At 43.2% G+C, this 22,970-nt stretch overlaps 1 protein-coding gene across 1 annotated transcript in view; it reads right to left on the bottom strand.

The window, feature by feature from the left end:
- Nucleotides 1–1,189: 1,189 nt before the first annotated feature.
- The window catches only part of LOC142566722 (uncharacterized), a 44,249-nt gene continuing 22,468 nt past the window's right edge, over nt 1,190–22,970 (bottom strand). The window contains exons 4-6 of the mRNA XM_075677576.1: nt 15,441–15,655; nt 5,316–5,435; nt 1,190–2,061 (exon numbers count right to left, since the gene is read on the bottom strand). Of these exons, the coding sequence (XP_075533691.1) occupies nt 1,897–2,061; nt 5,316–5,435; nt 15,441–15,655 (500 nt within the window). The 3' untranslated portion in view covers nt 1,190–1,896. The remainder of the gene's footprint in view (nt 2,062–5,315; nt 5,436–15,440; nt 15,656–22,970) is intronic.

Genomic DNA, 22,970 nt, shown 5'->3' with positions numbered 1-22,970 from the left:
GATTTCGATGGACATTCATCCCTATAAAAAGCGAATCATACTTCGTTGCTCGTACGCCGTGGACGTGTGAAGCACAACCGCCATCTTAAACAACTGAGAGCAGCGCCGTGCCGCGGAGCTACTGGCAGAGAAGGCCGAGCTGGTCCAAGAATGGTCCACCACTGGGATTTTGCATTTACAGCCATAATTTGGCTAAAAAAATAGGGGTAAAGATTTTCTGATATGCCCTCGTGTCAAACTCATATGTCTGTCAGAGAAAAATGTGTCAATGACAAACCGAATGACTCGAACAGGCGCATAGAGTTTCCCACTATACTGTGAAACTCTACAGACGGGCCTCTGCTGCCTTCTATAATGATGGTGATAGCATGATTTTGGTTCTGATTTCACTATTGTTAGCTGAGAAGCATCGACGAAAGGAGGCTTTCGCTCTTACACATGCTTTGACGCAGGCTTGGCGCAATTTTCCGTCAAAATGCTATTTTGGCCCCGAATGGTGCAAAGGCCCGCTCTCAGCACAGTTTGGCGAATTTGGCGCTGCTGTTTCACCACTGATACAGGAATACAACGTTCTCTCATTTGGAAAAACAAAGAGTTACTCCCAATACACTAGACTTGCGATAAATAAAATCGGTAGCAGTTTTGCCCGAAAGGTGAAGCATCGATTGCAATAGGAAATCAGTAGACAGGTATACGAAAAATAAGGATAGTAGTTTTATCGGCCATATAAACTTTTAAACATTCGCTCACTAACTAAATTAACAAGCAAGGCGTCATGTGCGCAGAAGTAAACATGAACACGTCTCATGCAATGACCGCGGAAACTCTTTATCAAAACGCTCTATTGGGGAAGTGCGGTAACAGGAGTAAGCAAATTGACCTTTGTGAAGCTTCTCGCTTCAATGTGACCTAAGTGACGAGAACACAGCACGGTGTGCCTAAGTGTGTAGTCTCCATCGCAGGTAGCTTTCAAGATAGGGGCCGTGCTGTGTGCAGCAGCCACCAGAGTAGAACGCCTTTCCTGTTTGCGCCAGTCCCGCATGGAAGTTTCAGGAACATTGAACACCCGTGATGCGGCCCAATTTCCGTCAGTCTCCGCACATGTGATCACTTTCCTTTTAATTGCGCCACCGTGATGAATTCGGCGTGCCTTAGCAGTTGGTACTTCCATGCTGATAGATCAAACACAGAAAATTGGAAGATGGCTGGTGGACTAACCTAAGCACACGTACTACAGCACATGGAGAAAGCTACGACAGCTAGGCTCGAAACGCATACGAGGCAGCCATTTTGGAATGCCGATGGCAATATGGTAATGCAGATTTAGGATCGTACTCAATTCTAACGCGCACACAATTTTGGGACCCGTTTTATTATTAAAAAAAGTGCATGTTAGATTAGAGTAAATACGGTATCTGAAGCGCAACAAACTAGGAGCTGAAGCATGCAGACCCCACGACCATGCATGCGGGCACCACGAGCCTCGGAGGCGAGTATGTGGCTGCGGCTTATTTAGCTTGCATCGATTCCCTATTTAAGATCAGCGGCACCTTTGTATCGCCAGTGCGAACAGAAAAGGGCTCATACCTACAATATATCCGACATGGCACTGGCAACCACTTCGCATGCAGTGATGTGTTGGGAAACAAAATATTTTCTTTGCTTTTAGTGCAGATTTACAGAGCCACATTTTACCAATGCATGTGCAGGTTGCCAATGTCTATGCAATTTTGTCAGACACCGAGTGAAAGCACATACCAGTGATACAATCATGCCCAATATGAATTTCGTGATGATATGAATTTTTCAAAAGTCCTGGCCCAATTCAATTAGCTTACAATGTGCTAAATTTCGAATGTTGCGAACTGCTTATTGCACCATGATAGATACGAACAATCAAGCCGCTGCGCAATCCCTTTTGGAGCCAGCAAGGGAGCGCTGGTACCACCAGACACCGGCTGCAGACAAGCTGGCCGCACTAATGCAGCAGTTGCATTCCTGTTGCCAGGGCGACTTGCATTCCTCAGCCATGACTCCATCACCGTGCATCTCCTCCCTCCCCTGCACTCGCCTCCCCCCCACCCCCAAAATAATAATTAAAGGTTTTATGCTATCTGCAGTATCGTACAACTTGACGGCCCTTTTCAGACATCTTGTAACTTCATCAGGAGCTGGCAATCACATGCGTTCCAATCTTGCTGCATCAGCAAGATAGGCAACATTTACTTTCGTAGGTAGCTTTATTTCTGTATTCCAAACCTTCCGTTGTCTTTGATGGTCGATGACAGTTAGAAACTTTTCTACCTTTGCATCCATCAGATCGCACAATACGAAGTAGCTTGACTGCCTCAAAGAAAAGTGAACAGATTCCCTTATCTTGCACAAATGATGTCATTATCACCATCAGGCAGCAGCTAGGACACAGCAACGTAAGGAATTTTAGATAACTATGCCGATCTTGAAATGTTGGTCTTGGAACACGTGAAATGCGGAACACGTTGCTGCCAAAACGTGTGCGAAACACATGCTCCAGTGATTCAATATCAGCCAATAGAAGCACTCCCTGTGAACCATGTGACTGCAGCAACGAATCGCAACACTAGTTTTCCATTTTTGAGCTCACTTTTGTTGCTTTTATTTCTGCATGGACAGCTCTGTGGTTATTTGAATATCCAATGTCTTGTGTTTACAGTGATACCAAGTTTACAGCGATACCCAATTTTCTTTATTTCTAACGCACTAAAAAAGTTCAGTTTTTTAAAATTCTGTTATGTATTTCTACCAAATATTTTGCCATGAGATAAAAAAAGGTTTAGGACTGCAGAAAAAATAGTAATAAACAAACAGGAAATTTTGAGCAAGTCGGGCATTTATGTGCTGCACCCCCCTCCCTTAATTTCTAGATTTTTTGTTCGTTTTTGGGTGACAGAAATTTAGGGCGATACAAATTTTTTCGCCATCCCAAAAGATTCATATTATCGAAATTCCACTGTACACTACCAGTGTCGCATTACTAAGAAGTCTGAATCGAAGGCTCAGAAAGGCCATCACATACCGTAAAAAACACACATACATTTTCAGCCACACTGTCTCTTAAAGCTTACTTCCGAAGCATTCTGTTATTTATCCATATTTTTGGAGCAAGGGAGAGGTGGAGGTCATATGAGCACTGCAAGCATCCAGTTAGCTTGCATAGCCGTGCTAATCTCTCTAGTTTCCATTAACATTTTCTCTTTCTAACCTTCTAAACTAGTCAACAAAAGCACTGAGAACAAATACAGTGCTGCATGCTTATATTTGAAAAGCTAACACTCCAGTTGTAACCTTAAGCTAAATGTAACATTTATATGTTGCATGAAGGAAAGCCCGATCTTGAAAAGCTGTGTCAAAATGTATGTGTGCATACAGAATCCGGATTTCTTTATGTCACTATAGTAAATGGAATGAAGGTCCCCTGTAATCCGTGCATTTATTTATTATTATTATTTTTTAAATGTTATGCAATTGCAGGCCACTGCTTTGAGAACATTTTCATAGCAGAGTGAATGCCCTACTAAACGACAACATTTGCTAGATAGATCTGGCAGGAGGCAGCGCACAAAAACGCCATTGTGCAGCTCAGCGAAGGGCACCACATTCAAGCATGGCAGCACCCTAGTTCAAAGAGGTCTTCGGTTGGACACTGAACTGGTGTCTGATCTACTGCGAGCACATACAGCCTGTCCCTGTGTGCGTCTAAAATACCTAAAACCAAAATTTTTTTTTTTTTGCAAGTGGTATTACTGCAAGTGCCCTCATTTCAGCACATGCCCATATTGTTGCTGTGGTGAGCGGGAGGTTCACTCTGCTATGATACCGATGACACTTATACATTAAATGTAGGCGATTAATCCATTGTATACTATCATACTTCTTTTCTTGTCTGCTGTGAAGAGTTGAACCCCAGGATGAATGAAACTCTTGCCATAACAAAATATTTTAATTTCTCCAGTGAACACCCAATAGGATTTAATGCATCCTAATGCATCCAATCCCATATTTGCTGCGAAATGCTCAAAGTAAAAAAAAAAAAGTTACACGCATTTTCTGCCCACTTAAATTGCACACAACACCACCATAGTATGCCTGTGTAGCCTCTGCAATTGCAGGTGCTGAAAACACATCACAGCTGCCATCTTATTTTTTGACTACCCATTTGTAATGGCACAGCCGCACTGTCATCGACCTGTACTGATATGTGACAATGCTTTTCAAAATTAAATTAAGGGGTTTTACGTGCCAAAACCACTTTCTGATTATGAGGCACGCCGTACTGGGGGACTTCGGAGATTTCGACCAGCTGGGGTTCTTTAACGTGCACCTAAATCTAAGTAGACGGGTGTTTTCGCATTTTCCCCCCATCGAAATGCGGCCGCCGTGGCCAGGATTCGATCCCGCAACCTTATGCTCAACAGCCCAAAACCATAGCCACTGAACAACCACGGCGGGTGGCAATGCTTTGCATACCACGTGCATTGCAGTACTCTGCTTGGTGTGCACTGAAATTGAGCTGTTGGTTGGTTCATGATTATGAGCAGAACACAGCGCATCAGGACAAAGCGAAGGAGCAGTGCTGTGGTCTGTGTCCTTCTTCTCTTCCTGTCATTTAGCGCTGTTTTCTGCTCGTGATCTGTGATGTTCATAGAAAACAAACTAAAGAAAGAGAAGTCCACAGTCATGAATGCGGACTTTTTTTATGGTGCCTAAGAGATGGCAGCCGCGGTATTGGCTGCCTTACTTCCAACAGTGATTCAGAACTGAGGTCGTATTGTGTCTCTGAAATTGATAGTCTGGGAATACATCCAATGCTTCAAGCATACTGGTTTCGGCACCATCCACCTGGCATTATGTGTGGATTCGGTGTTGCCAGTTGCCAGAAGACACAGATTATGCCAGTGCCATCAGAGCACCGACGCCATCCCTAACCTATGCATAGGGGTTAGTGATGTGCGGCTGCCAATGAAGTTCTGGATGGCTTCAAGAAAGGTTCGCCAAAGTATGCTAATGCAATTTTATCAGTATACTTTCATTCTGCAGCACATTCCCTGTCTGTGCTGGCTTATTCTGAAACAAAATTCTTGAGAGAGTGAAGTTTTTCACTTTCCCCAACTTTATTATTGTGGGGTTCATATGTTTATGTACTTCTGTGTTCCCCAGCTTACTCCTAAGGCCCTTTCACACTGTGAACTTAAAAGCTGTTAGTGATCACTTACTTGATTTGATTTATTGATTCCCCATACAATCCAGAAGAATACCAATAAGGAATAAAGAATTACCTGTTGAAGAGCAGTGGAAGGAGAGTAGTGAAGCACACCGGGCATGCAGTCCTTGAGTGCATGTATGGGCAGATAATCAGGCACATAATCAGGCGGATCATCTGGCGGATCATCTGGTGGCTTCTCAGGCAAAAAAGTGCACCAAAGTTGGAATGGAAAAAGAACAAAAAAACAACACAGCTTAAATTGCTGCAGTGCAGTGTGCAAACACAGGATGCAAATAATTGCATCAGTCTCAGGCCTTTGAATGCTATATGCACCACTGTTTCTTGTTTTGTGCCAACTACCCACATATAAAGGGACTGTGACCTCTACTTTTTGCATACCATATTTACTCGAATCTAACGTGCACTTTTTTTCCAATAAAACAGGTCTGAAAATTGCATGTACCTTAGAATGGAGTATGACCCTAAACCTGCGTTGCCATATCACCATCAGCATTTCAAAATGGCTGCCTTGTAAGTGCTTCGAGCCTAGCTGCCGTAGCTTCCTCCATGTGCTGCAGTGCATGTTTTTATGTTAGTGCCAAGGAGGTTAAAGAAAAACTACTGTAGTGGAAGGAGCGCCTGTCAAGTGAAGCTGCTGCGTCGCCATCTTGTGGGGGGCAAAAGCATGGCAGTCGCCGCAGCTTATGTGTTTCGTGTCGTATTTTACATCATATCTTGCAGATCCCAAAATGTGCTAGCGCGCTCGGGTGTTATTAGGAAAGTTTACATACAAGCAGTTGACATCTTAACGTTATCCTTCTCACTTAAATAAGATTGCAGATTAGTATTGCCTTCGAATAAAGGAAAATTTTATATTTCAGGCTAAAAGCAAATGGCTGCCACCAGTTCCAAGATGCAATGAGGATGCGAAAGCATGGCAACACCTGATCATAATGAGGATAATAATGAATACTTATGTTTGTTGCATGTGATGCTCTGTCTCATTCTACATTTTCAGTTTTTTTTGGTCTGACAGTTTTCATGATCGATCAATTTCTACACTGCATAAAAGAAAGTGAATAAACGCTAATTAGTGCATGAATATTTTTCTACTTTGCGGCAGCTGCATATTGATGCCGATAAAATGGGAAGATGGTCCAGTACTCCGATATCTGCGATTTGGAGACCTCCAATATGGCTCGCATCATAGCCTACAATGTTACATTAGAACTTGAAAATCCATTAAGCCCTTAAAAGCTGCTGGAAAACTCTGCAAACAGCACTGCTAAGCTCTTTGCATTCTGCTTTTTGCTCCCCGCAAGATGCCCGCCACCGGCTTCACCCGAGCCCATAGGCCAGTACAGGTGACTTCCACTCTAACAGTCTTTCTTTAACCTCCTTGGTTAGTGCACCGTCCGTCTTCCCTGTCTTCCCGTTTTCAGCATTTGCTCTATCGGCATGGAAGTGCCAACTGCAAAGACATGCCGAGTTCATCACGATGCCGCAATTAAAAGGAAAGTGATCACGTGTGCAGAGTCAGACGGAAATCGGGCCGCAACACGGGCATTCAGAATTTCCTAAACTTGCGTGCGGGACTGGCACAAACAGGAAAAGCTTTCTACCCCGGTGGCTGCTACATTCGGCACGGCTGTGAGGCCCCTATCTTGAAAGCAATCTGCAACGGAGGCTACGCATCTAGGCGCACCGAGCTGTGTTCTCGTCGCTTAGTGCACATTGAAGCGAGAGGCTGCACAGAGGTCAATTCCCTCTCTCCTGCTACCGCACTTCCCCAATCCAGCATTTTGATAAAGAGTTTCCATGGTCATTGCGTGAGACGTGGTCACGTTTGCTTGTGCGAGTGTGACTGCCATGCTTGTTAATTTAGTTAGTAAGCGAATCTTTAAAAGTTTATACGGCCGATAAAACTACTATCCTTAATTTTCGTATAGCAGTCTACCAATTTGCTATCGTAATCGACGCTTCACCTTTTGGGCAAAGCTGCGACTTATTTTATTTATCGCAACTTTAGTGCATTAGGAGTAAATCTTTGTTCTTCCACATGAGAGAAAGTTGTATTCCTGTATGAAAGAATGAGATGTGCAGTACTCTAAAGGACTTTTCTTTTTTTAGGTCGCAGGAAAAGGGCGAGTGTTACAATCGAGGGTGGTGTTTTGCCCCCTTTATTTGGGAGGGTCACGGAAAATGGGTGCGCGTTGCAATCGAGGGCGTGTTAGAATCGAGTAAATACGGTATATTCCTTTCGCATCTGTGCTCCCGGGAGTCTCAAACCAGAGCCAGTATAACGTAAAACTATTCAAATCTGTTTTTGTTCCAAATCTGCCATTACCCCTCCATGATAGGTCAGAATGGTTCAGGTACAGCCCATATGGGCAAGCGTCACGCCCATATTGACAGAGCCCCAGCCATTTTGACTTATCACAGAAGGTTAATGGAGGATTTGGAATAAAAACAGATTGGGATACCTTTACGTTATACCAGCCCAGGTTACAAACACAGTATTCTATGTCCAGCTCTGCATCGAATATATCAGGCATTTCTTTTTATGCGGAATACTTTAAAAGAAAAACTGCCACATCTAGCCCCCTTCCGTTTCTGCCTGTGGTTAGACAGACATTACCGACAAGAAAATTTTCAACAATTTCTCTAATTAACAAAATATGCAAATTATTTCAATCATTTCAATCACAATTACATGTGCCCTAATTAATAACATTAGGGCACATGTAATTATGAAATTGAACCTGAAGAGTACTAGTGAAGTCTGCTTAGCTGAACTCCGAAGACTTGCACCATTTTCGGTGAGCTTACGATGTGGTACAAAACACATTGACATTTCTGTTAACTATTTCCAAAAGTGCATCTCTAACTGATTGAGAAGACCATAACCAGGAACACTGAGGCATGTTGTTAACAGTGTTTGGGGACAAATACTTTCAACGTGTGGCTAGTCTTTGGATTTCTGCTAAGCCGACATGACTTCACTACTGCTCCATTTCAATCTTGAAAATTGCATTGGACATATGGTTAGTTCAGATTTTTTGTAGTCCCGTGAAATTAAAATTAACAAAGTTTTACTGCTATAGACATGACAAAGTAATTTTGGGTCCCCCTTCAACTTCCTTATAACAAGGCTTTAGTGCAGTAGTTAATGCATAAGGGGGCCAACAGAAATTTGCTACATGGGAGCACTTATCAGCCAGTTTTGTTCTTCTAAAGCAGAGCTCTGCTCCATCTCACTAGTAAGTTGCAGCACTGTCGAAGGTGCGAGGCATACACAGGCAATATCCTTGTGCAGTAGAATGTAGTTCCAGGCGCGTCTTATTGTAGGTGGGATCAGAGAGTTTTATTTTTGCATGGCACAAGATACGTTACAGCGATACGTGACATGTTAGAACCATTGTGTATGCACATCATATAGTGTGAATTACTGTGGGGATGAGCAGAAGGCATGGTGCAGATGAACACACATCGAGGGGCATTCAGCCTTCCTATTGGCTAAGGAATCCTCCACTTTCCACATTGCTGTGAACGACTTGCAAGAAATCGAATACTAAGGTACTGAATGAAATATACAAGCAGTATACTTGATTTTCAAAATACTTTACAAATATCTTGGAAATATTTTGATGTGTTAAGAGTTTTGCTTTCTAGCAACATTACAAGGCCTCCATGGCCTATGTGAGACTGCAAAAGGAAGAATGTATACAGCAATCCATAGAAAACAACTTGAATACAAGGAAATCAACAAAGAGCATTGTTACTTAAAGGGACCCTGAAGCTATTTTGATGATTTTGTACAAACGTACTGAGTCGTTAGGGTAGGTCCTTCTGATCGTTAATTGACGCATCTAAGTGCTCTACGTAAAGCTGTAATTTATTATAAGGTTTTAAAAACATACATCGCTACCGATCGTAGCATGTCACTCGGCTGAATTTTCAGCCACCCCTGACCATTTGATGCAAGTTCTAATGACACCAGTAGGGCGAGCTATCCGATTGGCTGCCAAGGGCACATCATAATTTTTTAAACTTTATGGTGAACAAATCTTGTTGGTAATAGTTGGAATGTTAGTTATTTGTTTCTATAAAAAGAAAGTAACAGGAAGAGAATGCACAAGGACAATTTCTCACTACACTTAAGCACTTCCGGCACACAGCAAGCGCTGTCTGCTTGTGCTACAACATGCTCCGTGTTGACGAGAGCTCTGCGGTCAGTGTTGATCCCGATCGTTATTTTCGCAAGCACCATGGTTCGCCCTTGTTACGTTGTGGGCCACAAATGTAGCGACTGGCAATATGTCAAGCTGCGACGTCACGTTCCTCTGCAAGGCAGCAGACGAGCGGAGCGGCTGCAGCACATCAGATTGTTGCTATCCGACATGCGCCAGGAGTTGTGTGTTTGCGCTTGTCACTTTACGCCAGAGGATTACTACCACAATAGTGTTGCGTGTCCAGTATTCAGGTAAACGCAAGCACAAGCGGACTGGGCTTGGCCGTTTGACCGTGCTGTTTTACGGGATGAGCAGAGGCACAAACGTGAATGGTCTGCACGGTGCAGCCGCCTGGTGGCAAGAGCTCAACCAAACACAGCAGCTGTAACGAAGTCTATTCTACTTTGCTGTTGGTGTAAATTTTCCACGGGAGCGTAATCGTATACACATTGTTTTGTAAATGTTTAAAATGTTCTACACTTGGTTAGAGCTATATTAGCTCATTGTTTGGCTCGTTAAGCTCTGCACCACCAGGTGGTTGGACCATGCAGACCAATCAAGCCGCTCACATATGTCTATGCTAAAACTCCTTCATCAGCTTGAGTTTATGCCTCCACCCATCCGTTGAAACGCCCATCTCGCCTGTGGTTACCGGAATACTGGGCACACTTGGTGCTGTGACAGAATGCTCGAAACACTTTGCTGCTGGCTGCATTGATGGCTCTCGCTTAGGGTCGATTGCCAAGCGGCTGGCGGAGAGGTTGGAAAGGCTTCGCGCGCTTGCTCCTAGACAAGCGGAAGTAGACGGCACGACGTTCCATCATGACGCAGAGCAAGTGAAGGCAGAGCTTAGCCCCGATCACTCAGTGAACAAGTTGAAGAGAAAATGCATGGCAATGGAGGAGGGTAACTTGTAATTGTCCATAGCTCTCTTAATATGAGACGCTTCACACAAATTGTGGTGCAAATGATTAACTGTAGCTGAACCCTACATGCCTATAAAATTTGTCCAAACCATTTCAGGGGCCCTTTAACACAAAAAATTTCAGACTACTTTCAATTGCATTTTACGTGCAGGCAGCCAGCATGCAGGGTTACCAAAAAGAAAAACAAAAAAAAAACATCTGTATATAATAGCACTCCAGTGTGTCACAATATCTATATTCCTGATCATGATCGCCATTTTGATAGGATCCGTTCGATTAATCTTCACTTTGTGAACCAATTCAGGTGGTGCTACATTTTGCCATTCATTTCAGTGATGCAAGAGTGACGTTTTCTGCACGGTGTCAATAATTTAAAAATGTGTGATTAAGTTCAGGCCTGGTTCCCAAACTTCCTTCACCACTGAGATTGTCAGTGCTGATGAGATCATCAGTGCCGATGCTGTGCAGCAGCAAAGTCATCGTTATCAGCCCATTTTATGTCCACTGCCAGGACGAAGGCCTCTCCCTGTGATCTCCAATTAGCCCTGTCTTGCGCCAATTGATTCCAACTAGCGCCCGCGAATTTCCTAATTTCAACGCTCCACCTAGTCTTCTGCCGTCTTCGACTGCATTTCCCTTCTCTTGGTATCCATTCTGTAACGCTGATGGTCCACCGGTTATCTAACCTATGCATTAAATGACCTGCCCAGCTCCATTTCTTTCTCTTAATGTCAATTAGAATATCAGCTATCTCTGTTTGCTCTCTGATCCACACCGCTCTCTTCCTATCTCTTAACATTATGCCTAACATTCTTCGTTCCATTGCTCTTCGTGCGGTCCTTAACTTGTTTTCGAGCTTATTTGTCAGTCTTCATATTTCTGCCCTATATGCCAACACCAGTAGAATGCACTGATTGTACACCTTTCTTTTTAATGATAAGCTTCCAGTCAGGAGCTGACAATGTCTGCGGTATGCACTCCAACCCATTTTTATTCTTCTGTAAATTTCCTTCTCATGATCAGGGTCCCCTGTGAGTTATTGACCTAGGTAAACATACTCCTTCACAGACTCTAGAGCCTGACTGGTGATCCTGAACTCTTGCTCCCTTGCCTGGCTATAGATCATTATCTGTCTTCTGCATATTAATCTTCCCAACCCCACTCTTATACTCTCTCTGTTAAGGTCCTCAATCATTTGTTGTAACTCGTCTCCAGTCTTGCTGAACAGAACAATGTCACCTGCAAATTGAAGGTTGCTGAGATATTTGCCGTTGATCTTTGCTCCCAAGCCTTCCCAATTTAATAGCATGAATACTTCTTCCAAGCATGCAGTGAATAGCATCGGAGAGATTGTGTCTCCTTGTCTGACCCTTTTCTTTATAGGTATCTTCCTGCTTTTCTTGTGTACAATTAAAGTAGCTGTGGAACCTCTGTAGATATTTTCCAAGGTATTTACGTAAGCGTTCTGCACTCCTTGATTACGTAATGCCTCTGTGACTGCTGGTATCTCTACTGAATGAAATACCTTTTCGTAATCTATGAAAGCCATATAGAGAGGCTGATTTTATTGTGCAGATTTCTCAATTACCTGATTGACGATGTGGATTTGATCCATTGTAGAGTATCCCTTCCTGAAACCTGCCGGTTCTGTTGGTTGACTAGAGTCCAGCGTTTCCCTTACTCTATTGAAGATTACCTTGGTTGACATAATAATGGAAGTAAGCTAATGGGCCTATAATTTTTAAATTCTATAACGTCTCTTTTTTTGCGGATTAAACGTTGGCATTCTTCCAGTTCTCCGAGACCCTTAAAGTCGATAGACACTTCGTATAAAGGGCCGCTAGTTTTTCAAGCATTATGTCTCCACCATCCTTGATTAAATAGACCGATAGTCCATCTTCTCCTGCCGCTTTTACCCATTTCATGTCTTGAAAGGCCCTTCTGACTTCATCGTTAGTTATAGAAGGAACCTTTGTAACCTGTTTGTTACTAATTCAAATGGACCTTTTGGTACAGTACAGGTCAGCATAGAATTCTTCCACTGCTTTTACTATATCTTCAAGATTGCTGATGATATTACCCTGCCTATCTTTCAGTGCATACATCTTGGTTTGTCCGATGGCTAGTTTCCTTCTCATTGTTTTCATGCTACGTCCATTTTTTACTGCTTCCTCAGTCTTTCTCACATTATAATTTTGAATATCCCTTATTTTCTCTTTGTTGATCAGTTTTGACAGTTCCACGAATTCTATCTGATGTCTTGAGTTGGACACTTTCATTCTTTGTTGTTTCTTTAGTAGGTCCTTTGTTACTTGGGAGAGCTTACCTACTGGTTGCCTTGGTGCCTTACCTCCGACTTCAATTGCTGCTTCTGAAGTCAGACTAGTTACGGTTTCATTTATTGCCTCTATGTCATCTTCATCTGTCTGTTCTAAGGTTGCATGTTTGTTTGCAAGTGCCAACCTGAAATGGTCTGCCTTTACCCTTATTGCATCTAGGTTGGCCTGTTTCTTCATGACCAATTTTACTCTTTCTCTTCAAATTGAGGTGAATCCTATCCCTCATTAACCTACGATCACTGTACTTTACCCTACCCAACTTCTACATCCTGCATTATGCTGGGATCAGCAGGAAGTATGAAATCAATTTCATTTCTTGTTTCACCATTAGGGCTTTTGCAGGTCCACTTTTTGTTCCAATGCTTCCTGAAGAAGGTGAAGAAATATGGTCCTGTTGAATGGCAGACTGACAGGAATTGAGCTGTTAATTGGCAACAATGACACCCTTGTCCATGAGAGAAGCCAGTATTTCTATGTGGCTCTCAAATATGTCTAGAGACCGGTGAAACAAGCACACCTACTCGATCTCAAAGCACTTACTTACAACTTCTTTACTACATGAAGTTATTCTATTTCTTTTATGTCTCACCAGCCTGCACACCAGTATAGCAAAGAGAACATCATATTCCTCATTTTTCACTGTTGGGATCCAGGAGCGCTACAGCAGCTTCAAAGAGTGCTAGCAAAATGCCACTTTCCATCATTTTCCTTGGAACACGGCAGTCGCAAAGCCAATAAAAATTGGCATTTGCAACACAATCGCAGTGCATGCTTAGCAATGTCAGCAACAAAAGGTGCAATATGCAAACACAGAGGTGGAAGACCTGTACCAAATTCCCACTTTCACATTCATTTCTGAAAGGCACTAGTAGCTTGCTGTGGCTGCACGAGTGTGGGAATCGTGCCTTGAACTCATGAAAAAAGTTCAGGCAAATCGAACAGACCATTAAATATAAAATTATGGGGTTTTACTTGCTAAAAGCACTTTCTGATTATGAGGCATGCCATAGTGGAGGACTCGGAAAATTTCGACCACCTGGGTTTATTTAATGTGCACCTAAATCTAAGTACATGGGTGTTTTCGCACTTTGCCCCCATCGAAATGCGGCCGCCGTGGCCGGGATTCGATCCCGCGACTTCGTGCAAACAAACCATAAATTAACCCTTAAGGACCCCTCATGAAGTTTACATAAAGGGGAGTGTGAACAATCACAGACACTAAAGTAAACAATACCACAACAGAGGAAGAAAAAAGTGAGCACAGGACTAGGCACGGTCCTCTATTTCTTGTACCATTTTTTTGCGCTGTTTCTTCATTATGAAGCTGTACAACACTCTCAAGTCCAAATCTTTCCATGGTAAAGATTTGGACTTGGTAAAAAAAAAAAAGGCAGCATAAAGAAAAATCAAAGTACTCATGGACCACTTCACCCAAACAAGAAACAAGAGTCCTTCATTCATCACAGATGACGACTGTTCTTTATTGGCTCCAAGGTGAGTGAGAAAATTCAGTAAATTGTTTCCAAGGTAATTTTGAATAGCTTCTTTTGTTGCTGGACTTGGAACTATTTGAGTTTCCAAATAAACCACAACATTTTACACTCCACTCATCCACAATGCCAAGGCTAAGCATGTTCTGTGCCAACAGGGTGTAAAAAAGGGTGGATGCGTTCTCATCTGTTCCAGCAATCCACCAAAAATGATAGCTTGCAGCTGTGTTCTTTGATCTAAGTATTTGTGTAAAGCAACGAGGTGCGCATTTGCATCCAGGATTAGAAGACACTGTTTATTGGTGCTGGTAATGTTAGTACTGTAGCTAAATCAAATAATCGATTGAAGCTTACGCACCACTGTTTCCTCTGTAACCAACATGGCTTTTCTGGAAACTAATTAAATTATGGGGTTTTACATGCCAAAACCACTTTCTAATTATGAGGAACGCCGTAGTGGAGGACTCCGGAAATTTCGACCACCTGGGGTTCTTTAATGTGCACCTAAATCTAAGCACATGGGTGTTTTCGCATTTCGCCCCCATCGAAATGCGGCCGCCATGGCGCTTTTCTGCAAAGTATGGTGTATTTTTACTCGTACTGAACGACCACAGATTAAATCAATAACTCTTACCCTATTAGGCACAACAGGCAATCACTTTGCAGGATGCGCTCAAACATGCACTTGCTTAAAATGAAAACTTATAGATTGTTTAGTCTGAAAGCCAGATAGACACATTAGCTACTTAAACACTGTTTAGAAGCTGTCACAAAAGTAGTATTCATGTCTGATTCAGTGCTACAACAATAGACCCACATACAACTAAGATTCTAAACTACTATTTGCATACCTATATATTATAATAATCTTCACAAGGTGTCAACGTAGAAACCTTTAAAAGGGCCCTGAATCACCTTTTGTTAAAGCTGCATTTTTTGGGGTCTGTGAAGCTTCTTTACTTTCCCACTGAAGCTTGTGCAATAGCCATGGTTTCTTAGCCATCCATGGCTAAGAAACTATGCTGTCATGGAGATGCTGTACTTTCCAGTACAAGAATACTGGCCAATGGTGCCAACCCTTTTCAGGTAGTCCAGAAAGTACTGCAACGCAGTAGCAACAATAAATGCTCATCCACAAGCAAACTGTAGAAGAGAGTGTACAGTGCACTTTAGGGCCCCTCTAAACCTTCTACGGTAGTTAGAGTGCATACCTCAATCTTCACCACCACGCCTGGTGGCAGTAGCCTTGCGTCTGGAGAGCTTGGCCTTGTGTATTGGGGATTCGAAGTCGAATGTGAAGGACTCATACTCGGACACGAGTCTGGCGTGTCTGGCATGTCTGGTAAAGGTGGCATTGAGTCGAGCTTTAAGCGCTTCTTGGATTCTGGTATCTCTCGATCCAAATCAACGTGCTTGAACAAGTACTCTGGACAAAACGAGACAAGACACAGCATAGCTTTTGTTGGACAAGACACATGAATATGTGAGCACTGCTCCCACCCACTCATTGTTGCAACACATCTCATACTCATCACACCACACACAAGAACACTGACACGGAAGTTTTAAACATGCTCCGAAACACATCTTGCTCCGGCAATCAAGCTATGCCATGTTGATCAACGCCCGTTGCTAAATTCTGGACAAGACGCAGAAGCACGTGAGCAATACTTAACCCTACATTGCATCTTCATTCATGTGTCCCTAAACTCGCACGCTGCCTCATACCCATGATGTTGCATCCACTAGTAAGGCAGCACATTTTAATCAATTGGTGCCACATGATTAACTTTTGTTCAGACAATTAATAGTGGCTATTGTTGCCACTGTTGCATATCTGAACCACACTCCAATGTGAAGAAACAGAAAAGCTGTTCAAATTGTGCAAGCTAGGTGACCAAAATAGTGCAAAATCAATAGGAAGTGCTAAAAACAAGACACAGTTTGTTTCCTGCTCTGAGGCAGTTGTTTATAGTTTGCCTTCATCCTGGGGGAAAGTGGCCAGATGAAAAGGTCCATGAAAACAAGATAAGCTGAGCACCTGTATTATATTGACAAGCATCAGCAAGGTAACTTAGTTGTCCTCTCATCGCACATGATGTTGTGTTATAGGGTTGCCAGGCTTGCCGGCTTTCCACGTGGCGCTGGCTGCCAGTTTTGCCCAGGCTCAAGCAATGTCACTAGCTGTTTTTTAGTTTTCCATAAATCTGCCCATTATAAGCTGGATCGTAAGCGCTCTGTCGTGTGTTTATACATAGCGGACAACTGAATTGTTATAGGCTTCCATGTACTGTTATGTTGTCCACAGGCCACTAATAGCCTTGTGAATAAATTATTCATGACAAGGGCATGAAGACTAGGGAGATAACTGATGCAGATTTGATTGTACAAATAGCACAGCAGTATGTGAGCACTCCTTCTATCTCGTTACTTAACAAACAAAATGGCCTTTCTACACATCTGTTGTGCTGCTACTCATTGTGTCGCCCAATATAGCAGCATAACAGACCACCAAGCAAAGCTGGAGTGAGTGCCAGGACAACACATTATGTCCTACTCCCATGTGAACGCCTTCTGTGTCATCACGTTCTGACACATACACCTCTAGAGAAAAATGCAATTGAAATCAGTTCTTAGAAAGCTATTATAGCAAATTGTTTGAGGTACCTTGAGCCTTGCCAGTATATATTCTAGGGTTTCGAGGCCCAGGAGCTTAACGGAAAAGAAAGTATATAAAATAAACAAATAAATAAAATCAGAGATGTCATATCAGTACCACTGCTTTAAGAGAAAAATTTAGATTGCTTGGACATTAAAAAGGCCCAGTGACAAAAATGAAAAAAAAAAAGCATAGAAAGCACAGACTGATGAGTAGTAATGCAAAAACAGACCTCGACACACTTCAGCAGTGCCTGTTAGTATTTTGATCACTCATACAGAGAGGAAACACAAGACAAACAGCAACAGCAAATGGCACTCAAGTGCTGTGTACCATACACTTTCCCCGTTTGTCCTGCATTTTCACACTGTACAATTGAGGAAAATGCCCTACCAATAAGCTAAACTGTTTATCAAGCCAGTATCCAGAAAGAAATACTATAACACAGTGCAATGCATCCAACAGAACCAACACACAGCAACATGAAATTTCCATAACCTCTTGTGTAGTGCTGTGCCCATTGCTTAATGTAATGTTTTGCATACAATGTATTGAAGCTAACCTAAATATTCTTTGTTATGCAACAATTTTCTGTCTCTTCTACTTCCCTCCTACTACAGCATAGCATATATCTTTGGCTGACTAAACAAAGCCCTCACAGATATCAGTGTTCTAGCTGACAAGCAGAAAAACAAGAAAAGAAAGAAAGGCTGTGCAAGGTGAATTCTATCGCTCACATACCTGCCCAGACACGCATTTGCAAGATCAGGTGCGTCGTAAATGCTCAGTCGGGTAAAGGGGTGTCCAGGAGAGGAGAGGAGGGGCAGCAATCAGTTGCTTACCAGAGCAGGGGGGGGGATCACCGTGCAAGAGTCAGGAAACACCCCCTCCCCTTCTCCCTTCCTCAACCTCTTGCCAACAAAACCACTGAGCAAGAAGCAGAATGGCAAGTGACAATCTCCAAGCCTTTTCTCATCCTTCATGTTATTATATCGTGCCATCCAAAACAGGCGTTGTGGTGAGCTAGTAATGGCAGCCTCATTCAGCGCTGCTCATTGATTTACTTTTGTTAGGAGCACAATGGTGGTCACAGTTGAGTGAACGTGAGATAGACATGAAGCAACTCGCAAACATCGGGGCAAACAATGGCAGCTGAGACTGCTGCTCTGATGCCACAGTGTGTGCTCTGATTCTGCTATATTACATGCATGAAATTGTACAGTTAAACCTTGTTACTACGACACCACATTAACAAACTTTTCAGATTAACGAACTTTTCCTAAATTCCCGGCTGACTGCTTATACTTTCAATACAAAAATATTTCAGTGCTACGCACTTCAGAATACTGTACTTTTCGGAATAATGAACGTTATTGAGTTTCCATGTCATGTTAACAATGCCTCAGTACTACGAAGTAATATTCTGAAATCTGGTGTTTCTTAGTTTCTATGTATCCTTTATGGCAGCCGGAAGAGTAGGCTAGCAGATGACAAGGTGCAAAAAGTGGACGTTAAGGCGCATGGGTTCGAAAAACCCAAGACAGCGGCGGAGGAAAAAAAACGCGGGAGGGAACCTTTTTTTTCTATTGCAGAGGTGACAATGTATCAGGTTTTGCTAGCACATGCTACACCCAGGCTAGTGTCGCCTAGTAATGGAGGCACGTCTCTTCCTTCTTTCTGCAGCCATACCAGCTACGCGCAGGGAGAAATCTAACCTCCATGCTCGCAGGGATGCCACATGGTCGCCCTTTCTGAACGGTGTTGTCTACGTGCGCTTATGCTTTGAAATAGTTCCGTTGTCTGCCCCAAGAGAGACAGCTGCAGTGTCCATGGCAAGGAATGTGAAAAACAAACAAAAAGAAACATTATGCTTTATAGGCGACATAGAGCGTCTTCACTGTAGGTGGTTACTCGGCACCAGCGTCTCTTTTGCGTGCATCGCGCTATATACAGGGGTGCTTGGCGGTGGAATCTATGGAAAATAGCAACAGCAGGGGCCTAGAGCCAGCATCAACATTTTCATGGTTAGCTCATACAGTGACAACTGATAAACTGGTCGGTTGATGGGCAAAATGGTTAATTTTGGGTCTTTCACTATAACGCCTTTCAGAATAGGGAATCATTTGCCACGGTCCCCGGAAGTTCGTTACATTGAGATTTCACTGTAACTATCACCTCTTTCTTCAGTCACTTCTGCCAGACTAATTTCTGAATGTTTCAAGTATAGGGTCATAATTATTATATTCTGTAATCCCACATTTTACACTGCATGTATCTTACCATGTTGTTTGGTTTCTGTGGTTTCTAGGGGAGGTGGGACCTAGTCAAGCTGCTGTAACACTTTTTCCCACCATCCCCACCACTTATGTATGTAAATGCACTTTACTGGTGAAATCGTATACTGTGCGGTCTCTTATAAATTTTCAATTACCATATGTTCGTTGACAGAAATGTGTTGTGCTACTAAAACAGGGATACTTATTTCTAATGAAGCGTACAGCCGACTGAGCCTTTGAGATGAAAGCACAACCTCATAACGCTATGCTTCAACTGCAAAGCCACCCTTTCTTGTTTGGTTGATAAAGTTTTCTTCTCGCATATGCATGCACATTAATCCTTTGACTGAAGATTTTTTTTCCCTGCACTAGTTCAGTGGACATTTTGTGCTTGATGAAACTGTTTCTTTGTAATCACTTTCTTCCAATGCAAAATTCACCAACAGTTTACAAATCCCTTTGTCTGTCAAAGTGCAGATGGACTAGCCACCCTGGTTTGCTATGGCTGTCCTACTGAGACAGAGCGACAAAACACCAAGACATTTGCTCCACCTTCTATTACACATTTAACTTGCAAGTTTCAGGTGTTTTTAACGACTTCTCTAAGATCGTACAAAAGATATGCAATGTTAATTTTTGCACGGGTTGATTCTTGAGAGGCTGGAACTGAGCTGAAAAGACAAAACAGGTATACTCTGGAGTGGCCCAGTCAAAGGGTCAAAAGTGCAAAACCAATACACGCAGCATTGCCAAAGTAACTTCATGCCACGAATTCTGAGTGTCATGTAACGTAATTGGTAATTATCCAATGTATTGACATGTGTACTTATCTTCCACAGGTGACCGCTTTTCACTGGCTAAGAAACGTTAAGCATTATCGTTCAGCGCAGGATGTGCCTGCATGTCTCGGAAGTTTCTCGAATGTTATCGATGTTTCTCCTTGTCTGATGTCAACGAACCTTGTGTCATTTTATTGTATGAGTGACGCAAATTGTGTAGTACTTTCTGGAAGACCTGAGGGCACCAGCGATTACTCTGGAATCTTCGATGATTCATGTATAAAAGCCGACACACTTGACCCGCAGATCAGATTTTCGAAGATCACCGACTATGTTCGTTGCTGTCGTTTTTACTGAGTGTAGCCTGTGTTTCAGGACACAGCTTTGCCAAATAAAACGCTATTTTCGTCATTCACAGTTTTTTTTCTGCTTTCTTCACCATCACTACTACGTGACAGTATGACAAACAACTTTCAACTGTTGCTGAAGAGATAAGCCTCTTGAATGGCCCGCACTGACAGTCTCTGATCTTTGCAGCCCATTCAATCAGTTTTGATGCAATTTGGAGAAGAGATCCCTTTGGTGAGTTAATTCAGACATGCCACTTGTAAACAGTTTGCAAAGGACGAGAAACTGATTTTAAGTTTACAAGAACGATTGACTGCTTTTTTCAGTGATGAAAGGAGGAAGAAAATGCAGAGGTAATGAAAGTCCTACGTGTCCTTGCAGCTTTCATAAACAGAGATAGACATACCAACCATATGCCCTTTTGAGTGAATGATTATTCTTCAAATTAACATGTACACACACAAACATACATCTTATACACAACACTTGACTAAAGTGTCTCAATGAGACCTATGTCCCTAAGGAACTACTCAGAACATAGTATTCATATATTAACTAACATTCACGTGTATAACTGTTCAATCCGTGACCTTGGGATGAGTGGTTATACAAAGGCGCCCTCCACTGATGGAACAAAAATGAAAGGAAGACGGTGGCTGCCTGTCTTAATACCATACATTCGAGGTGTTAGCAAGACATTAGCCCATGTGCTGCGAGGAGCAAAGGTTGACGTTTACAAGACTCTCTATGGTTGGTAGCCTCCTCCCTCGTCCAAAAGACCACCTTCCTGTCAAAAAGGCGCAAGGCATTGTGTACAAGATTAGCTGCACCAACTGACTCGCGTCGTTGGCGAGACTAAAAACTTCCCAGAAAGAATTCGTCAACACAAGAATGAACTTTGCCAGCTAAACAGAGAACGCAGTGCTGTGGCAGAACACTGCAAGCTTTTTAGAGCGAAGCTTGGCATAAACTGAGCGAATGAGCGCAGCGAAGCATGAAAGGGCGAAGATGGTGCGCAGCGTGGGATAAATGATGTCTAGCGAGAAAAGAGCAAGGGTGAGGAAGAAAGCGAAGTGCCGCATGAGACAAGCTTCACGGCAGCAACCAAGCATGCGACGAATGCATCCACCAATACCATATATAGAAACAAAGCACTGGTGTGGGCTTCAGACCCACTGCGCATGCACTACTTCACCTATGCCGTCGCCTCTAGAGAATGCGATCTGCATGAGCCATGTGTTCCCAGGTTCAAGCTATCAACGATGAGCGACACAACCAGTGGAAATGCTTGTCTGCCGCTGCTGCTAAACGAGCCGCCCGAGCAAAGGCTCAGCGCCATTGCCAGAATCAGAATCAAGTTCTTTGCCACAATATATCACAACTTCAAAAGACCTAACAGCTGTGCTCAAAATTTGCATTAGGGAATACGATAATGATTTATGAATTTTTGATCACCAGATTAGCTCCGATGGTGCTGTCGTCTTGGAGGGAGAAAACAACCACCAGCGGCTGCTCCTTTTGGAATCCTGACACATCCAGAAGATGCCAGGTAACATCAATCGTTCAGCAGGAACACTACCTGACATTTACTCTCAATATCTATGAAAAGTGTCTGTGCGCCAGTCAAAGTGCCAAAAATGCATATAAGAACTGTATGCCTCACGCCATCTCACCCCGAAGATGGAGCCGGTCGGAGGTCCGAAACGTCTGGTTTCAAAATAATATTTGGTTGGAGTTTTCCTTCTCCTTCATTCATGTCGATCTTGTTCACTAGCTCAGCCAATGAGTTCATGCACTCACTAATAGCGGACCAGAACTAAAAGATAAGAAATTAAGACAAAAGAAACTGCTTTTATAGTTCAGTTCTGGCCATAGTGATCTGAAATGTTGTACACTAAAAGCTTGTTAATTTACAACTCGTTAATCCGAAATTTTGGATAATTCGAAGTAGTTGTCGCGGTCCGTCCAGCAATGTATTGAAAGCAATATGTAATGCATCCCGGTAATTCACACTGAAATCTGCACCGTCACCGATAATTCGAACTCTGCGCCATCATGGATGGGGAGAGTGCTAGTGCGCGGGAAGCACATTGGCGACGCTGGTGTCGCCGCGCGGACCGCATGGCTTTGCGTTTTCCATCTGCGGCCCTTTGTTTAGGCCTTAATGGAGAGAGATGCGTTTGCACCTGGCCAGGCAGCACATTTCCAATTGCTAGTAGGTACAGCGGGGCGTGGCACTTGCGGAGACGACGGACATTTGCATGCATGCGCAATAGTGGGTGCGAGAGAGGAAATGTGGGGACTTTTGCTCCTTGAATATACGACTCTGCCTAGGCACTACGGAGGAGTTTCTTAGCATGTGTTGTATGCGCTTGTCCCTATGCGTGCCGGCAGAAATCGCGGGGTGTGGTAGTGTTCAACTTAGCATGGCAAGTTGGCGGCTCGACGCAATTATATTTATTCAATCGTGTTTTTTGCTAATTAAAACAAAGTATCATTATTTCACATTACTGCCGGCGCTCGCGGAGGCCTGCGCGTGCCAGGGGAGTATAAGATCAGCTGTTCACTATGGCAGACAGCCAATTCGTTATGCGAACACCCCCTGGCACGCTTCAGCCTCCGCGGCCCTAACCCACGGCCCGCCCTGCTTCCAGCTTTGATCTCCCTGCTACAGCTTGG

The sequence above is a fragment of the Dermacentor variabilis genome, unplaced genomic scaffold (assembly GCF_050947875.1).
Source record: "Dermacentor variabilis isolate Ectoservices unplaced genomic scaffold, ASM5094787v1 scaffold_13, whole genome shotgun sequence".
Classification (NCBI taxonomy): Eukaryota; Metazoa; Arthropoda; class Arachnida; order Ixodida; family Ixodidae; genus Dermacentor; species Dermacentor variabilis.
The sequence above is the reverse complement of the archived record's forward strand: the minus strand, read 5'-3'. Positions and strand labels throughout refer to the sequence as shown.